The 16,284-nt window shown below is 42.1% G+C and overlaps 1 protein-coding gene across 2 annotated transcripts in view; it reads left to right on the top strand.

Annotated features, from left to right (window-relative positions):
• Positions 1-15,682, top strand: part of TRIT1 (tRNA isopentenyltransferase 1) — a 43,692-nt gene extending 28,010 nt beyond the window's left edge. Inside the window, exons 3-11 of one of the 2 annotated variants that reach the window (XM_060140451.1) lie at positions 2,443-2,541; positions 3,250-3,395; positions 6,100-6,242; positions 8,264-8,375; positions 8,734-8,846; positions 9,100-9,177; positions 11,765-11,874; positions 12,191-12,308; positions 14,865-15,682. In XM_060140451.1, coding sequence (XP_059996434.1) covers positions 2,443-2,541; positions 3,250-3,395; positions 6,100-6,242; positions 8,264-8,375; positions 8,734-8,846; positions 9,100-9,177; positions 11,765-11,874; positions 12,191-12,308; positions 14,865-15,034 — 1,089 coding nt within the window. In that variant the 3' untranslated portion in view covers positions 15,035-15,682. The remainder of the gene's footprint in view (positions 1-2,442; positions 2,542-3,249; positions 3,396-6,099; positions 6,243-8,263; positions 8,376-8,733; positions 8,847-9,099; positions 9,178-11,764; positions 11,875-12,190; positions 12,309-14,864) is intronic. The other variant, XM_060140452.1, reaches the window with a different exon arrangement.
• Positions 15,683-16,284: the final 602 nt, after the last annotated feature.

Consider the following 16,284-nt stretch of genomic DNA (forward strand, 5'->3'; position numbering starts at 1 on the left):
TGATTCACAAAGGAAGAAATATAAATGGTGATAAACATGAAAAAGAGTTTACCATTGCTGTTAATCGAGGCCATGCAAATCAAAATAATGAGATAATATTTTTTTGCCTATCAAGTGGGCAGAGATTAAAACACAGATAATAATTCTTGCCCTACCTGCTTTATAAGGCACTTGTGTGCCTTTGCACATTAAAACATATCACCAGGCTTCCTTGGTGGCGCAGTGGTTGAGAGTCCGCCTGCCGATGCAGGGGACGCGGGTTCGTGCCCCGGTCTGGGAAGATCCCACATGCCGCGGAGCGGCTAGGCCCAGTGAGCTATGGCCGCTGGGCCTGCGCGTCTGGAGCCTGTGCTCCGCAACGGGAGAGGCCACAACAGTGAGAGGCCCACGTACCACAAAAAAAAAAAAAACAACATATCACCAAATGAACATTGTTGCTGTAAGACAGGTCAGTTGTTCAGAAACGACTGATGGAAAGTGGAGAGCTAATTAAAAGAGTTAAAGGACAGCAGCAACAGGGGATGACTTAATCAGATCACTTAGAGGATTGGAGATTTGTGAATTTAAGTAAGAACCTAGAATCAGAGTGTCAGAACTGAAAGTACCTTAAGAAGTATTCGATCAACCTTCTCGATTTGACAGGTGAGGGTAGTAGATACTGAGGCCCAGAGAGAAAGGTTTTTGCTTAGGATCACAGTTGTTTCATGGCTTGGGCAAACATGTTAAACCTTTTCCCACCAAATAACTCCTATCCCATCTCCCTCCCTCTTTTCCATCTCTCCCTTCTGGTATCTCACCATTTCGCCTTCCCCTTTTATTTTCCTTGCTTCCTTTCCCTTTGTTAGTCAGATTATATATTTGAAGTTTTATTACAATTGCTGTGTAATTGTATGTTTCTTATACTTAATTTATAGGGGGGGATATAGAATTTGTTTCTCTTTTTAAAAAACGAATAGAGGGGCTTCCCTGGTGGCGCAGTGGTTGAGAGTCTGCCTGCCGGTGCAGGGGACGTGGGTTCGTGCCCCGGTCCGGGAAGATCCCACATGCCGCGGAGCAGCTGGGCCCGCGAGCCATGGCCACTGAGCCTGTGCTCCGCAACGGGAGAGACCACAGCAGTGAGAGGCCCGCATACTGCAAAAAAAAAAAAAAACGAATAGACACGTTTCTTCCTTATGCTCCCTGATTAGTAACATCTTTCTCCCCACCCTACCCCAACCTCTTATAGAGGACTTCTGTCAGAAAAGAGGTCATCTATCTCTACGCCCACAGACTGGCTGGCAAGGGGAAGAAGTGTGTAAATGAGTCTTTATCTGGGTTGAAAGTCTCTTTATCAGTTATTCTCAGAAGGAAAGCCCTTCTTAAAGCAGATAATTATCTGTTCAACAGAGATTCTAAAGAGAAAAATTCCAAGTAGCAGTGGTGTAAAAACAGTAATGACTAAATTGAGTGCTTACTCAGTTGAAAAAAATATTTCAGGCATTGTCTTAGGGATTTTATTTGCACTGTCACGTGTAATGCTCATAAGAACTCACGAGGGACTTCTGTGGTGACGCAGTGGTTAAGAATCCACCTGCCAATGCAGGCGACACAGGTTCAAGCCCTGGTCTGGGAAGATCCCACGTGCCTCGGAGCCGTGCGCCACAGCTACTGAGCCTGCGCTCTAGAGCCTGTGAGCCACAACTACTGAAGCCCATGAGCCTACAGCCCGTGCTCCACAACAAGAGAAGCCACTGCGATGAGAAGCCCGTGCACCACAACGAAGAGTAGCCCCCGATCACCACAACTAGAGAAAGCCCACGCGCAGCAATGGAGACCCAACACAGCCAAAAATAAATTAATTAATTAAATTAATTAAAAAAAAAAACTCATGAGGATTTTACAGGTGAGAAAACTGAAGCTCAGACAAGTTGAATGACTTGCTGAGTGTTGGAGCTGGTAATTGAAATCTATTTGTCTTCATAGCCTGTGCTTCCCAGTTCATCTGGTAGAGTCTCAAGTGGCTGAAATGTACACTACTGCTACAGAATGGTGAAGACTGAGTCTAAGAACTACAGCTTAGAGAAACCAGTTTGTAATTTGCCTTAGAAGGCAAAGTCACACAGTGGACATCATCTTGGTGGCTTCCTGAGCAGTTGACACTTAATTCTGTGAGAGTCCTTAGGCTTGTGCTTGTTAAGCTAATTTTGAATACTAAGCAAGCTTTGAGTTTTAGCAGCAAGGCCTAGAAAGTTCTCGAATTGGAAGGAATTACCATCATGCATCTGTCTCTGGTTTATGCAAGTCCCTCCAGAACTGATAGGAAATGATTCTGAGAACTCATGAGAAACAGTGAAGACTAGTATCAAAAATATGACGAATGTGGTTTCTTACTAATACCCTACTTCCAAGTGAGTCAGATTTTCTTCTTGATATTAATATTTTGATGTCTTTCTTAACATTCACATTGAAGATATATTTTCCCGAGATAAAATTCCTATTGTCGTGGGAGGAACCAATTATTACATTGAGGCTCTGCTCTGGAAAGTTCTTGTCAATGCTAAGGTATGTTTAGTTCACTTGTAATTCAATGAGGAAATGGGTTCTTCTTTCTTGCCCGCTAATTTTAATGGGAGGAAAGTTGACTTTTGCGTGTTTCTTATACTCAGCAACTGTACTAACTTTCCTACTTAATATTCTGAAGCAAATGCCCCCTCCATATGTGAAGTGTGCTTCTCCAGGCTGGCCTAAGGACAGGGGCTGTGTGTGGGAAAAATGCTCCTCTGTGGATTAATTAGCATCTCCATGTAAGTTAACAGTACGTTAGTCTGATTCAGCATTTCCTGGCTGAAACAATCTATATGTCAGGGAGATATCTGACACTAACCATTCTTACAGAGATGCTATTGCGTAGGGTGGGACTTTGCAAACTATAATGTGCTGGAAATTCTGGTCCACTCTTTGGTTATACTTGTTGAGAAGACTAGACTCCTGGATGTGTTAATATAGATGTGTTAGCCTGGGTAGCTTATACTCCCTGAATACTTCCCTAGACACCTAGTCCTCTTTCCTCTTTGTTTACTGTGGCCTCACAGCACTACCATGGTGTATTGGAATTTTCTGTTTATGATCTGTCTCTCACTATATGGCAAGATCTTCTGATTCATCTCTATTCTGTGTTCCTGAACACTTAGTAAAGTGCCTGGCACATACAGTGTTTCAGTGTTTGTTGAATTTTTGAATTAAATTTACTACTAAACCTTCATTTAATAGCCCTGGGAGATGGGCACTGAGAAAGTGATTGACCAGAAAGTTGAGCTTGAAAAGGAGGATGGCCATGCGCTCCACAAACGCCTAAGCCAGGTGGACCCAGAAATGGCTGCCAAGCTGCACCCACATGACAAGCGCAAAGTGGCCAGGTAAGAAAGCCGGGAGCCAGCTGGCGCCAGGCCCCTTCAGCGTTAGAGGGCGGTCAGTTGTTAAGTGTGCCTGGTGAGACAGGTTTGGTAATAGCGGTTAGTGGAGATTGATGTGTTTTACCTCAGCAGGTTAGGAGGTTAGGAGGCCCAGAGTTATTGCCTCAGTCCAACTCCCTCAATAAATAGTTGCACCCTACTTTGTTGTTGTTACATTTAAAATGCATAATACAGTACCGTTTTTCCCTAGGGCCTATGTAATCTTGCTTCATTTTCTATTTGATCTTTGCTTTTATAACAGTTTTCATATACATTTTTTCTGGCATGCAGTCAGCTGACATTGTGATTTAGGTTTCATAATTGATTGTGCAATGCTGAGTTCTGCCCCAGCAGCTTGCCCAGTGGGAGACAGGTTTTATAAACTGTCTTATAGATCAGTTCACCTTTACACATGGAGACTTTCTTGAAGGGAAGAGAGAGATGACCTTATTAGTTCATTAACCATGTTTTGTTAGGTTGCTTTGAAATTGCAGCCTCGTGTGTTAGGTATACTTTTCTTTCTTCCTTCCTTCCTTCTTCCCTCCTTCCCTCCCTCCTTCCCTCTCTCCCTCCCTCCGTCCCTCCTTCCCTTCCTTCCGTCCCTCCCTCCCTCCCTTCCTTCCTAAGATTAGATGGTTTATTTTTTCCTCCGTAAATATGCATCTTCATTGGCTCCATATTCTGTTCACTTCTGACTGCATCTTCATTTTATCAGTCATTTAATCTATTTTTTCTTCTAGTTTTATTGAGATATAATTGACATACAGCACTGTGTAAGTTTAAGGTGTACAGCATAATGATTTTCCTTATGTATATCATTAAATTATTACCACAATAAGTTTAGTGTACTTATTACATAGACACAAAATAAAAGAAAAAGATTTTTTCTTGTTATGAGAACTCTCAGGCCTCACTCTTAACTTTCATGTATAGTATACAGCAGTGTTAGTTATATTTATCATGTTGTACATTACATACCTAGTACTTATTTATCTTGTAACTGGGAGTTTGTACCTTTTGACTCCCTTCATCCAGTTCCCCCTTCCCCCACCCCCAGCCTCTGGTAACCACACATCTGATTTCTTTTTCTATGAGTTTGTTTGTTTTGAAGTATAATTGATCTAGAACACTATGTTGATTCCTAGTGCACAACATAGTGATTTGATATTTCTGTACATTACAAAGTGATCACCACTGAGGTGTACTTTTCTGTAGTGCCGGAAGCGATACCTTATCTGGCAGAGTAGGGGACCTACTATATGGATGGTTATACACATTAGATATTTATAGGAACATTTGGTATTGACAGGGGTTATGAAGTATTACACTCAAATGAGCATTCTAGATCGGTGTTTCTTAATCCTTTTCTATTATCCCCCCTGCCCCTGAAGCCTTTTTAGAAATTTTTTTCCTAATTGTGCTTCCCTCCCTCCCCTCAATGAAATTTTAATGCTGAAGAATAAGATTTTGGGAGAGCGCCACACATCATTGTAATATCTAAGGTTTTTTGGCTCCCTTGAGGGCAGTGTCACCCTGTTGATAATACATATTCTAGATAAATAAAGTTTATACTTTCCAGTATCCAAACACTTTATTTTTAAACAGTTAAATAGAAATCTTCCAAAAACTTTTTGGAAAACTCAGGGACACTCTGATGAACATTCATTTTTGTATCGTTTTATGGTATGAGTCTAGAGCTTGGTTGTTACTATCTGCCCCTTTTATTAATCAGTTCTTATCATTTCTCCTTATTTTGCGACTTCTAAACTAGTAATGAGTTGAGAATGTGTTTTCGTAAGAACAGTAGGTTCTAAGCAAGAGCTCTAGAGTCTCTAAAAGAAGATTGGAGGACTTCTTTCATCTTTCTTTTAGTTTGAGGCTGTATTCTAGCCTCCAGATAAGTAAGATATCTATTACATTTTTCCTTCTTAGGTCCTCTCTGAGTGACCAGTGATAGGGAAAGACGAGGGGTCTCTACTCTTGTGTTAGGGTTTCAGGAAGTAGAATTGGATCAGGAAGGGAAAGATCACTTTCAAGCTGATAAGTTGCAATCACCCAGAGTGGTGGAGTATAGATTTGAGAGTTAAATTACCTAGTGCTGCATAACATAATAGATGCTGACAGGGCGGATAGCGGCTTAAGAATAAGTGTGTAGTTCTTTCTTCAGTGATCTTTGTGCTAGTAGAGTACTGAATTAGTCGGAAGCATTTTTCATTAATTTTAGACATACTTAAAAAGAAAGTTGATGAGCTGGATATACAGCATACTTTTGTACTGTGGGAAAGGCATTCCAGCGAGACTAGACTTGTTGGCTTATAGCAAAGTGTCCCAGACAAGCTTTTACTGCTTACCCGAAAGTGAATATGTCCTGTTCTCTTTGTGTAGTAGAAACCTGTTGTTTCTGAACCTGTTTAACTGATTTCAGAAAATTTTATATATGTTTAGAATAGTTTTATTTCTTTCTTTACCTAAAGTTTTCTTTAGAACGCTTTTCTGAGTAGCTATAGGTTTGCAGTAACCCCAGACCTTCGTGTGTTCAGGGGCTTATGCAGTGAAAATGACAGTGAGGTATTCTATAATAAATAGCCTCTCCCCTGTTTCACTTGAGAATTAATATTTCCTAATGGTTGTTATGGGTGTGCCCACCCTCCCCTTTCAAATGACTTAGGAGCTTGCAAGTGTTTGAAGAAACAGGAATCTCTCATAGTGAATTTCTTCATCGTCAACATTCCGAGGAAGGTGGTGGTCCCCTTGGAGGCCCTCTGAAGTTCCCTAACCCGTGCATCCTCTGGCTTCATGCTGAACAGACAGGTAAAAGTCCTTTGGTGTCCTAGAGTTAATCTGAGACAGAGCTTATAGTAATACATTACTGTATATAAAATCTTCAGAGTAAATCAACTATACTTCAATAAAAAGTTGTTTTGAAAAAAAATGCTTTAGAACTCTGAGTGGCTCATAATAAGCACTAAACAAGTGTTAGCTATTCATTTTATTATCATGATCATTATTCATTGACTTAGTAAGACACAGTGCCATTATCTTTCTGGAAAGCAGGTAAAGGTAGCCCTGGCATTAGTATAACATGAGTTGAGTATAAGATTAGTATAGGGCTTCCCTGGTGGCGCAGTGGTTGAGAGTCTGCCTGCTGGTGCAGGGGACACGGGTTCGTGCCCCGGTCCGGGAAGATCCCACGTGCCGCGGAGCGGCTGGGCCCGTGAGCCATGGCTGCTGAGCCTGCGCGTCCGGAGCCTGTGATCCACAACGGGAGAGGCCACAACAGTGAGAGGCCCGCGTACCGGAAAAAAAAAAAAAAAAAGATTAGTATAAGATGAGGATGAGATAAGATGGGATGGGAAAGAGACTGCCATCCAGAGAAAATCCAAAGGAGAAAGAGAAGGAAGTCTCCTGTGGAAGGAGATCTGACTCTCTGGCTAAAGCCTGGATCACTGATTATTTTGGAATCAGTAGGCCTGAGAAGTGGGAATGATGGTTAGCTAGCTAACTGATAGTATTTCTTTTTGGTTTTTTGCTAATGCCCTGTGATAATAGTAACTTCTTTATGCAACAAATATAACAGCAAGCATTCAATGAACTGCCAAGTGTTCTACATAGTACTTGGATTTCAGAGATGAATGTAGACAGTAGCTGCCCTTAAGGAGCTTCCGGTCTAGTTGGGCAACAAATAACGAGGTAGATACTCTGTTGTGATAAACGCTGGGCTAGAAGGTGCTGTGGGGCCACAGAGAAGGGATGATGAGCATTTTCTGGGGACCAATTTGTAAAGGTAACTTATGAGCTAGGTCTAGAAAAATGAGATCGTTAGGGGAACAGGCGGTATAGTTTAGTGATTAAGAACATGTCTCTGAGCCAGACTGTCTGGATTCAAATTCCTGCTCCATCGTCTCTGGCTATGTGAGTTTTAAGGCAAGTTGGTTTACCTTTCTGTGTCCCACTTTTCTCTTCTATAAAATGGGGATGATAATAATAATACATATCTCATAGCTTCGTTGAGGATTAGATGAATTAATAATACATGCGAAGTGCTCAGAATGTGCCTGGCACGTGGTGAGTCCTCAATAAATGCAAACTTTCTAGGAAGGTAGAAAAAAAGGTTATTATCATTGTAAGCCAAGAAATAGCAATGGCAGAGATGTAGAAGAGCATAATTGAAATGGTGGAAATTTGTTAAATTAATCTCAGATTATATTATCTCAAACTTAAATTATAAGGTTATAGAAAAAGGTAATGTTTTAATAATGAACATTTTGTAAATAAAAACATGTGTTACAGTGCAGCATCCAACAGTGGTATCTGATTCATAATAAAGCTGTGTTTGACCACATTGGAATGATTATCATCTCTCACTCTGCTCCTTTGTCTGGCTCAGTAGTTCAAGATATACTTAGGATGGCTTTGGTTTAAAGTTTTTCATTCCTATTTAAGGTGTCATCTGAGAGTTCTTAAATATGAAATAGCATAAAGTTAGAGTAACAAATATAATGGAAAAAAGTAAGAGTAAAACGGGGCTCTCAGCTGCCTCTAAAATAAACAATGGATATACATTCCATACAAGAATAAAATATTTGTTGTTCCTAGTAGCTGTAATTGTGTGCTCTTTACATAAGAAGACATGCCTCATTCTGGCTGTTTTTATTGGAATTGCCGAGTTTTAAGTGTGACTAAATATAATTATGAATTATTGTATAATCTTTGGACTCTGAACCTTTTCTTCCATTTGAACAAATTCTCTTCTTTATGGCAGCCTATGCATTCATCATGTATAGTACACACCTTCGGCAAGCTTGCTGGTTGATGGGTTAATTTGATTCAAGTTCTAGATGAGCGCTTGGATAAGAGGGTGGATAACATGCTCGCCGCTGGGCTCTTGGATGAACTAAGAGATTTTCACAGACGCTATAATGAGAAGAAAATTGTGGAAAACAGGTGAGAATTTGGCTATTACTTTCACCTACTCTCCGCCCCTTGCTTACGGTCAAAAGACCGTAAACATATAATACTGGCTTTGGATCTACTTGTTTGCTACCCTTCATCATTGGGAGGAGGTTTGGTGTACTTGTTACAGTTGCAATTTTCTAATCTCAGACATTCCCAGAAGTTAATTTTCAAGGGAAGTAACCTGGGAGCTGGTGGGGGAAGGTGGAGGAAGGATTTCAGAGGGTAGTAACTGCTAAGGATCTCAGTTTCCTCATCTATGAGATGAAATGGCTCAGCTAGATCATCTCCAGTGCCCTGCTAGCTTTCAGATTCAATGGCTCATCTGCTGATGCTCTCCTGTTCCCAGCCAGGACTATCAACATGGTATCTTCCAATCAATTGGCTTCAAGGAATTTCACGAGTACCTGATCACTGAGGGAAAGTGCACACCAGAGACTAGAAACCAGCTCCTAAAGAAAGGTGTGAATTCTCCATCTAACCTAGCCTTGGACATCCTTGGGTGACAGAGTGTCCTGCTGCTATGGCCTGAGCAGGAGCTGAGGCTAAAAGAGACCCAAACGGCCTTCAGCTCAGAATTGAGATTTTCACCTACCAAGTATCCACCAGTGTGCTGACGTGGCTAGTTTTCTCTAACGCTGGGCTGGATGGGCCTTCCTTTCAGCAGAGTGAGAAGTGGTTAGATAGAGGTTCTTATATCTACCTTGTCTTTCAGGTATTGAGGCTCTGAAACAAGTGACTAAGAGATATGCCCGGAAGCAAAACCGATGGATTAAAAACCGTTTTTTGAGCAGTAAGTGCCCTTGTTTTTCCTGATGCCTTGGGTCTGCTTTCGGTGGAACATAGATGTTCTCAGCTCACCCAGAAAGTGAACTTTAGTTTCTGGATCTGTTCTAAGATTTGGGACCTGACCTGGGGGGTTTTGCATAAGTGATTGTCCAGGGGTGTTTTCCTGTGATGCCTCAGAAAACAGTTCTTCCCCAGGAAGAATCTGCCTTAAGCCTTGAACACATGAGTGCTGGCTGCAGACAGGGAAGAACAAAATAGCAATACCTTCTTAGCGGAGTTGGTGCTCAGGGTTGTTTTTAGCTTCAGATTTTGTACCTGAAGAACAGTCAGATTTCCGTAGGGAGGCTTTCCTAATTAAAATGGTTTGGGGGCCAGATAAGTAGTATAAAAAGACAAAACTTTCACCAATTCTCCCAGCATCGCTTCTGTGTTCAGATACATAGTGCTTCAGGCAGCTGCAACTCTAACTTCAGTTGAACAGCACTTTTAAGGAAAAGGGAACGAAATTCTCATTCATTGGACCCTGTACTGCATCCTTAGCACTAAATTTGGTGTCATACATGTTACTGAGCCTTCAAGGTGGGTGGTATTCTTTTCTTTTTGCAGATAAGTAAATAGAGGCTTAGAGAAGTTAAATAACTTGCCCAAATTTCCCTAGCTAATAAGCAGTAGAGTACTGAATGCGGGCCAGACTCTGAAGTCCACGCTCAGCTTTACACCATGCTTCTTATTTCCTTTAGTTATAACTTTAGCTGGACAGCATTAGTATCGGGCCTCGGGTAAGAAATTGTGTGGTTATGAGCTAAAAGGAGATTATTTAAAGGAGATTAAGCATAAGTGAAACCCTAGTTTTATCTTTTGGGCCCTTTTTTAATATGCTTTTGAATCATCCCTGTTTACCTTTTGCCATTGGATTTCTGCTTTCAGTTACAGATACGCACAGCTGAGGTCTCACCCTCCTCTCAGTGCCTCTGAACAGAAACACCTTGGGCCATGTTGTTGACCCTTGGATCTCTCTCTCAGTTCTCACCCTCTGCTAGAGCTCTCCAGTGTAGTTCTCACACCAAGGGGCTTTTTACACTTTCTTCTACTTACCTTGCTTTCTCTGCATGTCCTTTTAGATAGAAGTCTTTGTGTCAGCTGAAACAAAGTTCCCTACTACAAATTTCTAATGCAGCTTCTCTTCTCCGCAGGGCTAACAATTAGTCTGTAACAAAAGATGGGTTTTTGGGATAATGATTTGGAACTTCTTCCTGTGGTAAAGCCACAATAACTCCCCCATCTCTGAGTCATGAGGGCTTGATGGCATCGTATGCCCGTTCGTCATTCATGTGTATGCCGGCGCAGTCCTGGTGCTAGGGTGAAAGGCACAGCTGCCCTGTAAATCAGGAGCCGTGTGTGATTGGCCAAGGGCTGGTCTGCTGGGGTAAGGTTCTGGCAAGAAGCCAGAGGGACTTCCCCACCCCAGCTTGGCCTTGGACCCAAGCCAGAAATAGCAGCTGGGAGCCGAGAACTTGTTGAAAGGTACTTAGACAGGGCACAGAAGCCCAACAAAGGACTTAGAGGGGAAAGGAAAATATAGAGTGGCCTGGAAACAGGTGCAGAGCTTAGCCAAGGCCAGGTGTGCTGTGGGTGCTGCCTGCACCCTCCCAGTCTCACCTTTCCGTGTGGTGGCAGGTGCAGCCCAGTCCAGTTTATGAAGAATCTTATTTGTGGTTGGCACTATCAAAAGGCCAGCACCTGCCAGCCGTTGGCATTCTGAGGACTTTGATGTTTTTGTCCATGGGGCAATGCTCTTTGCCTTTAGGCAACTGACTTAACCTGGATGTGGAAGGCAATTTAGTGTATCCACATACTGGGGAAGCTACCAGCAGAGACTAAACGTAGTTGGCTCAGATGGATGAAATGCTTATAGCTATACTTGCGGCTACCTCCAGTCTTATCTCCCTTCAGAAGTATTCACCAAAGGGTATTTCTTGAATACTCCTCTAGATCTGTTTCTTAGAGACAGGGCTCAACTAGTTCAATTCCAAGGCTTTTTTCTAATTTTCAGATTCAGCAGCTCACTGGTTGATACTCTGCTGTTACCAGCCCATGATTATCAGTATGGTATTAATGAGTTTCGTGAATGCTAGACTGCTGAAGGGATGTATACAAACCTGAGACTAAAGAAAGCTGTGAACTCTTTTGCCACAGAATGACATCACTGTAAGATGATATGGACCTTAGAACAGGCACTCACTTCAAGCTGCTAATTGCCTCCTGTCACGTGCTACCTTTATATTGTAGCCCATACAGTGGTCACTAGAGCTGTTACTCTATATTGTTTTCCTGACTGATCTGGAAGATCCTGCACCTGAGACTCTGGATTATACAGCTAGACTTATTGGCTGCAGACCAGTCAACCTTCTGGGTCTTTCTTGGATTGTGTGTAGCTGTTTGGTTCATGTTTCTGGTTAGATTGAATGGCATGGTCAGAATGTTTATTTCTTTGACCCCATATGTTTCCCTTGAGGATTTTGGAGTCCTAGGAGCAGAATAGATTGGGTCTTGGAGGCTGACCTCTCACAGCTTTTCTTTGTCGTCATTAGGACCTGGTCCCAGTGTTCCCCCAGTATATGGCCTAGAAGTGTCTGACGTCTCGAAGTGGGAAGAGTCTGTTCTTGAACCTGCTCTTGAAATTGTGCGAAGTTTCATCCAGGTGACTATTAATCATGGTACTGTCTATTGTCTGGTTTTCACAAAGCTTTCCTTTGCTGACACCTTTGTTGCTATTCTGGGAACCAAGCATTCTTTTCCTTGGAATAGAGCAGAAGGCTGCTTTTAAATCCCTGGAGGCTGCATTTCTACTTTCACTTTCAGAAAGGTTGTTGTTAAAATCTCTTCACAGCCCACCTGCTCTCTGGGATGAGAAAAAGGAATCTTGGGAAAATCTCACTCCTCTTAATATCAGAGTATAATATCCAAATCTCTTTGAATCAAATGCTTCTCCCCCATCCCTGCCTTTTTTTTTTCAGGGCCACAAGCCTGCAGCTACTCCAGTAAAGATGCCAAGCAGTGAAACTGAGAACAAGAGAAGTTATCACATGTGTGACCTCTGTGATCGAATCATCATTGGGGACCGTGAATGGGCAGGTAGAGTCTAGGATAGAGAAATCTGTAAGGGTGGGTCACACTGACTTCATGAAAAATTTAAGGTCTTTGGTAGGTTGAATGCTGGAGTCTGCTTGTTTGTAAAAAAAAAAAAAAAAAAAATGACCAGATTCCTCTAACAGCCTTTGTTCAAATTTCATGGAGAGGCCTTCTCAAACGGGAGAGTTATCTCTGTATTCTCAATTTCAAAGGAAGATCATATGCCCTCTAGCTTCAGCTAGAGTAGATATTTTACTGAGAGGTCTGCAGTTAACTTGCCAGAGCTCCTTTGACTTTCATGATCCTGCCTGAGTAGTTTCTTGGTCTCATGTTTAGACCTCAGTGGGGGTGAGGTAGGATTGTAAGGGAAGCCAGGCAACTCACCCAAGAGGCCAAAGGAGCAGAAACAGCTGGGAGGGAACAGGAAGTGCAGTTACTCCTCCTGAGTACATTCTTCAAAAGTGGTGTCTCTCCAGTAACTTTTAAGGTAATACGTTGAAATGGTGTTGGTTGCAAAAACTGTGATGAAAAGTGTTAAGGGAAACTGTGTGAAAGCAAGACGGTTAGACACGCCGAAAGACGGTGGTCAAAGGGTACTGTCTTCTTCATAAGGCGCTCCTGACCAACCCAGGAACAGCCCCGCACCAAGGTTCTAGTTCCCCGTTTCAGAGCCTGGATCTGTCTTTGCCATAGAGTCACATTGCACTCCCCTGTCGGATTTCTGCAGTAATCCAGCAAAGCTCAAAAGGGCCTTAGCCTCTAAGCCTTGAATTTACATTGTATTTAGAAACTTGTTGAAGGCTCACTCCTTTTAGGCACAAGCAGGGCTTGTATTTTACCCAGCGGCTGGAATCCCGTTCAGAGTACTGCTTTGCATGGCATTCTCATAGAAGTGGATTTTTCCCCCCATACCAACCAATAGAACGATTAGTTCTATTAACTGTTAACGCTGGCAAAATGAACTGCATTGTCAGAGACTGGGGATGGCTGTGATTGCCCAAGCAGCAGAAGAAGCCTCAATTATCGTTGGTTCATAATGATGAAAGGGGAAGAGAAAGAGAGTGTCTGATTGTTTTTTCTAAAGGAAACTTAGTGGTTTGATTTGTCGAATGTCCTTCAGGGATTGCCACAGAGAAGCAACATTTGTGAGCCTTTGTGAGCATAGCTTGTGTAAGCCCTTCTATAGTGCCATCTGTCAAGTCCTTGCTCTCCCATCTCCTGCTGCCATGGAGAGTCAGTCCAGAAGGCCACTTTTTGCCGTAGGCTCTAGCTGGAGACAAAACTGACTTTTTCCCTCAAGTAAACTTTTCCTTGACTTCTAACCTCTTCCTTACCTACTTTTGCTTCCAAATCCCTAAAAATGATGTTTTAAGTAAGTATAAAAGAACTTAATCTCGTTGTCTATCTTTATAGGTGTTTCCAGATAAGATTTCCTTGAAAAAGAACAGGATGGTAAAAAGGAGCTTGTGTGAGTTAGTCAGAAGCTGAGAACTGTCTTTAGGGTGAGAGGTCAGAAATTGGTATCAGCCAATAGTAGCTTTTCAGCTTTACTGCTTCTGTGGATCCGTGAAAGGGATCATCAGAAAAGAATACTTGCTGTGATCTCTCTGGTGCATTGTGTGCTGGAGAATGCGAGTATCTGGGTTAGTCATTCAGATGGCTTATCTGACCCAGGCATAGGGATGTCACGTCAGGAGGGGCAACCTGAGCGAGCTGGTTAAGAAGAGGGAAGGGCGGCTCTGGGTACCGTAGGCCTGAGCCATCTGTCCTGCAATACAGATTAGAATTTGGATTTGTAACTTATTTATTTATTTATGTATTTATGGCTGCATTGGGTCTTCGTTGCTGCGTGCAGGGTTTTCTCTAGTTGCGGCGAGCGGGGGCTCCTCTTCGTTGCGGTGTGCAGGCTTCTCATTGCTTCTTTTGTTGTGGAGTACGGGCTCTAGGCGCATGGGCTTCAGTAGTTGTGGCATGCAGGCTCAGCAGTTGTGGCGCATGGGCTTAGTTGCTCCGCGGCCTGTGGGATCTTCCCGGACCAGGGCTCGAACCCATGTCCCCTGCACTGGTAGGCGGATTCTTAACCACTGGGCCACCAGGGAAGCCCTGGATTTGTAACTTTTGAGATGTGTGAGTTGAAATGTATCTGTAACAGGCAGCCCTATATGGGAAAATTGAGTCTGGAGCCCTATTCTGGAAAATTGACTCGCGTTTTGAGCTACAGGTAATCCGAAGAGCTTACCTGCTATGTGACCTTGGACACAATGTAAGACCTCTGAAATCAGTCTCCTCCTGTATAAAATGAGCTGAATGATACTGTCCCGCAAGATTGTTGTGTGGATTTAGTGATGTAAAGCCCCCAGCAGGTATACGTGATATGTGGTAGCTAGTTTGCTAGCTAGCTGGCCATATGACTTATTCTTCTCTTAAAAATGCTAAGCAGCTGTACCAGTACATGTGTTGATCCCGTTATTGTTAAAGAAAAGGATTGTATAGTTAATTTTGTATGCTTCCAGGATTAGTTGTAGAAAATCCTAATTTTTTTTGTTTGTTTTACCTTAGCACACATGAAATCCAAGTCCCACTTGCACCAACTGAAGAAAAGAAGAAGGTTGGACTCAGATGCCATCACTACCATAGAAAGTCAGAGTATTTCCCCAGACCATGATAAAGAGCTTAAAGAAAAGGGATCCCTAGGGCAGAATGTTGAAGAGCTGAAATCCAGCGTTTAAGGGACTTGTCCAGTGGCCTTTGCAAAGGTGGCAGGGGTCCAGTTCTTTCATTCAGTGGTGTGGTTTTATTTTTTTATTTCTTTTCTTTTTTTTTTTTTTAGTGGTGTGGTTTTAACCTCTCATGTTCTCTGTCATGGAAACAGCAGGCCTTGTTAGCTCCTGTGTGGCTGATATGTCTGGTCTGGTAATGAGTTTGGGAAGGGCTTTTTTTTTTCTTTTAACCTTAAAGTTTCTATTTTTGAAAGAGGCACAGATTGCACTTTTTTACATTTGATCTTTTTGGTGATGAATACTGGGATTTACTGTATCCCTTAAAAAAAAGTTTTATATCCTTGACTCTGGCTGGAAATATCTAATTTCCGGACACTTGTATAGATGATTGAGTTATTGTGAGCCACAATTCAAGAGTTCTGGATTTGGGTGAATGGCAGTAAAGGATCAGCCCCAGTGAGATAATTAAGTGAACCAAACCGTTTTTGGAATTCCATCGAGACGGAGAGAATCAGACTGAAGTGGTTGTGACATGGAACTTGAAAACTGAAGACTGACATTTGTTGAGCTCCTCCTGTGTGATAATCACTGCTATCTTTCTATTGAGTTAGGAGACTATATTTTTATTGAAAATTAAATAAAGAAAAAGTTTGCAAGGACCTCTCTCATCCTTAAAAAGATGTTTATGTTCATGTCTAACTTATATACAGTATGCTTTGTTTTCAACGTGAGAGCTTTTTCTCAAAGTCGATGTTCTTAATATGCTATCTATTTGTTTATTTAGCACATGGTTATTGAGCACTTACTATATTCCTGGAAAACATCTGGAGAGGATCTTTTTTTTAATTGGAGATTTGTTATCTCCAATTGAAGCTCTCTTATTGGAGTGACCTGAGCTACCAACAACGTGAGTATACATATATATGAATATAACGTAAGATTAAACATTTTTAAGTTTGCAGTTCAGCAGCGTTTATGTTGTGCAACCAAAACTTTTTCATCACCCCAAACAGAAACTCTGCACCCATTAAGCAGTAACTCCTCACTCAAGCAGTATTTTATTTGTTCTGAATCTACTATATGAGAGGCCCTAGAGTAGGCTAGAGGGATACAGAGATACAATGAAATGTGGTTCTTGCTTTCAGGGAGCTTGTAAATATCTTATATATACACAGACAACAAATTTAGGTAAGAGACTATCAAAGACCGTAAGAGCTGTATAGAATTTCACTTTGGAGGGAAGAGGGGAGGGATCATGG

Source organism: Lagenorhynchus albirostris, chromosome 2 (assembly GCF_949774975.1).
Source record: "Lagenorhynchus albirostris chromosome 2, mLagAlb1.1, whole genome shotgun sequence".
NCBI classification, from domain to species: Eukaryota; Metazoa; Chordata; class Mammalia; order Artiodactyla; family Delphinidae; genus Lagenorhynchus; species Lagenorhynchus albirostris.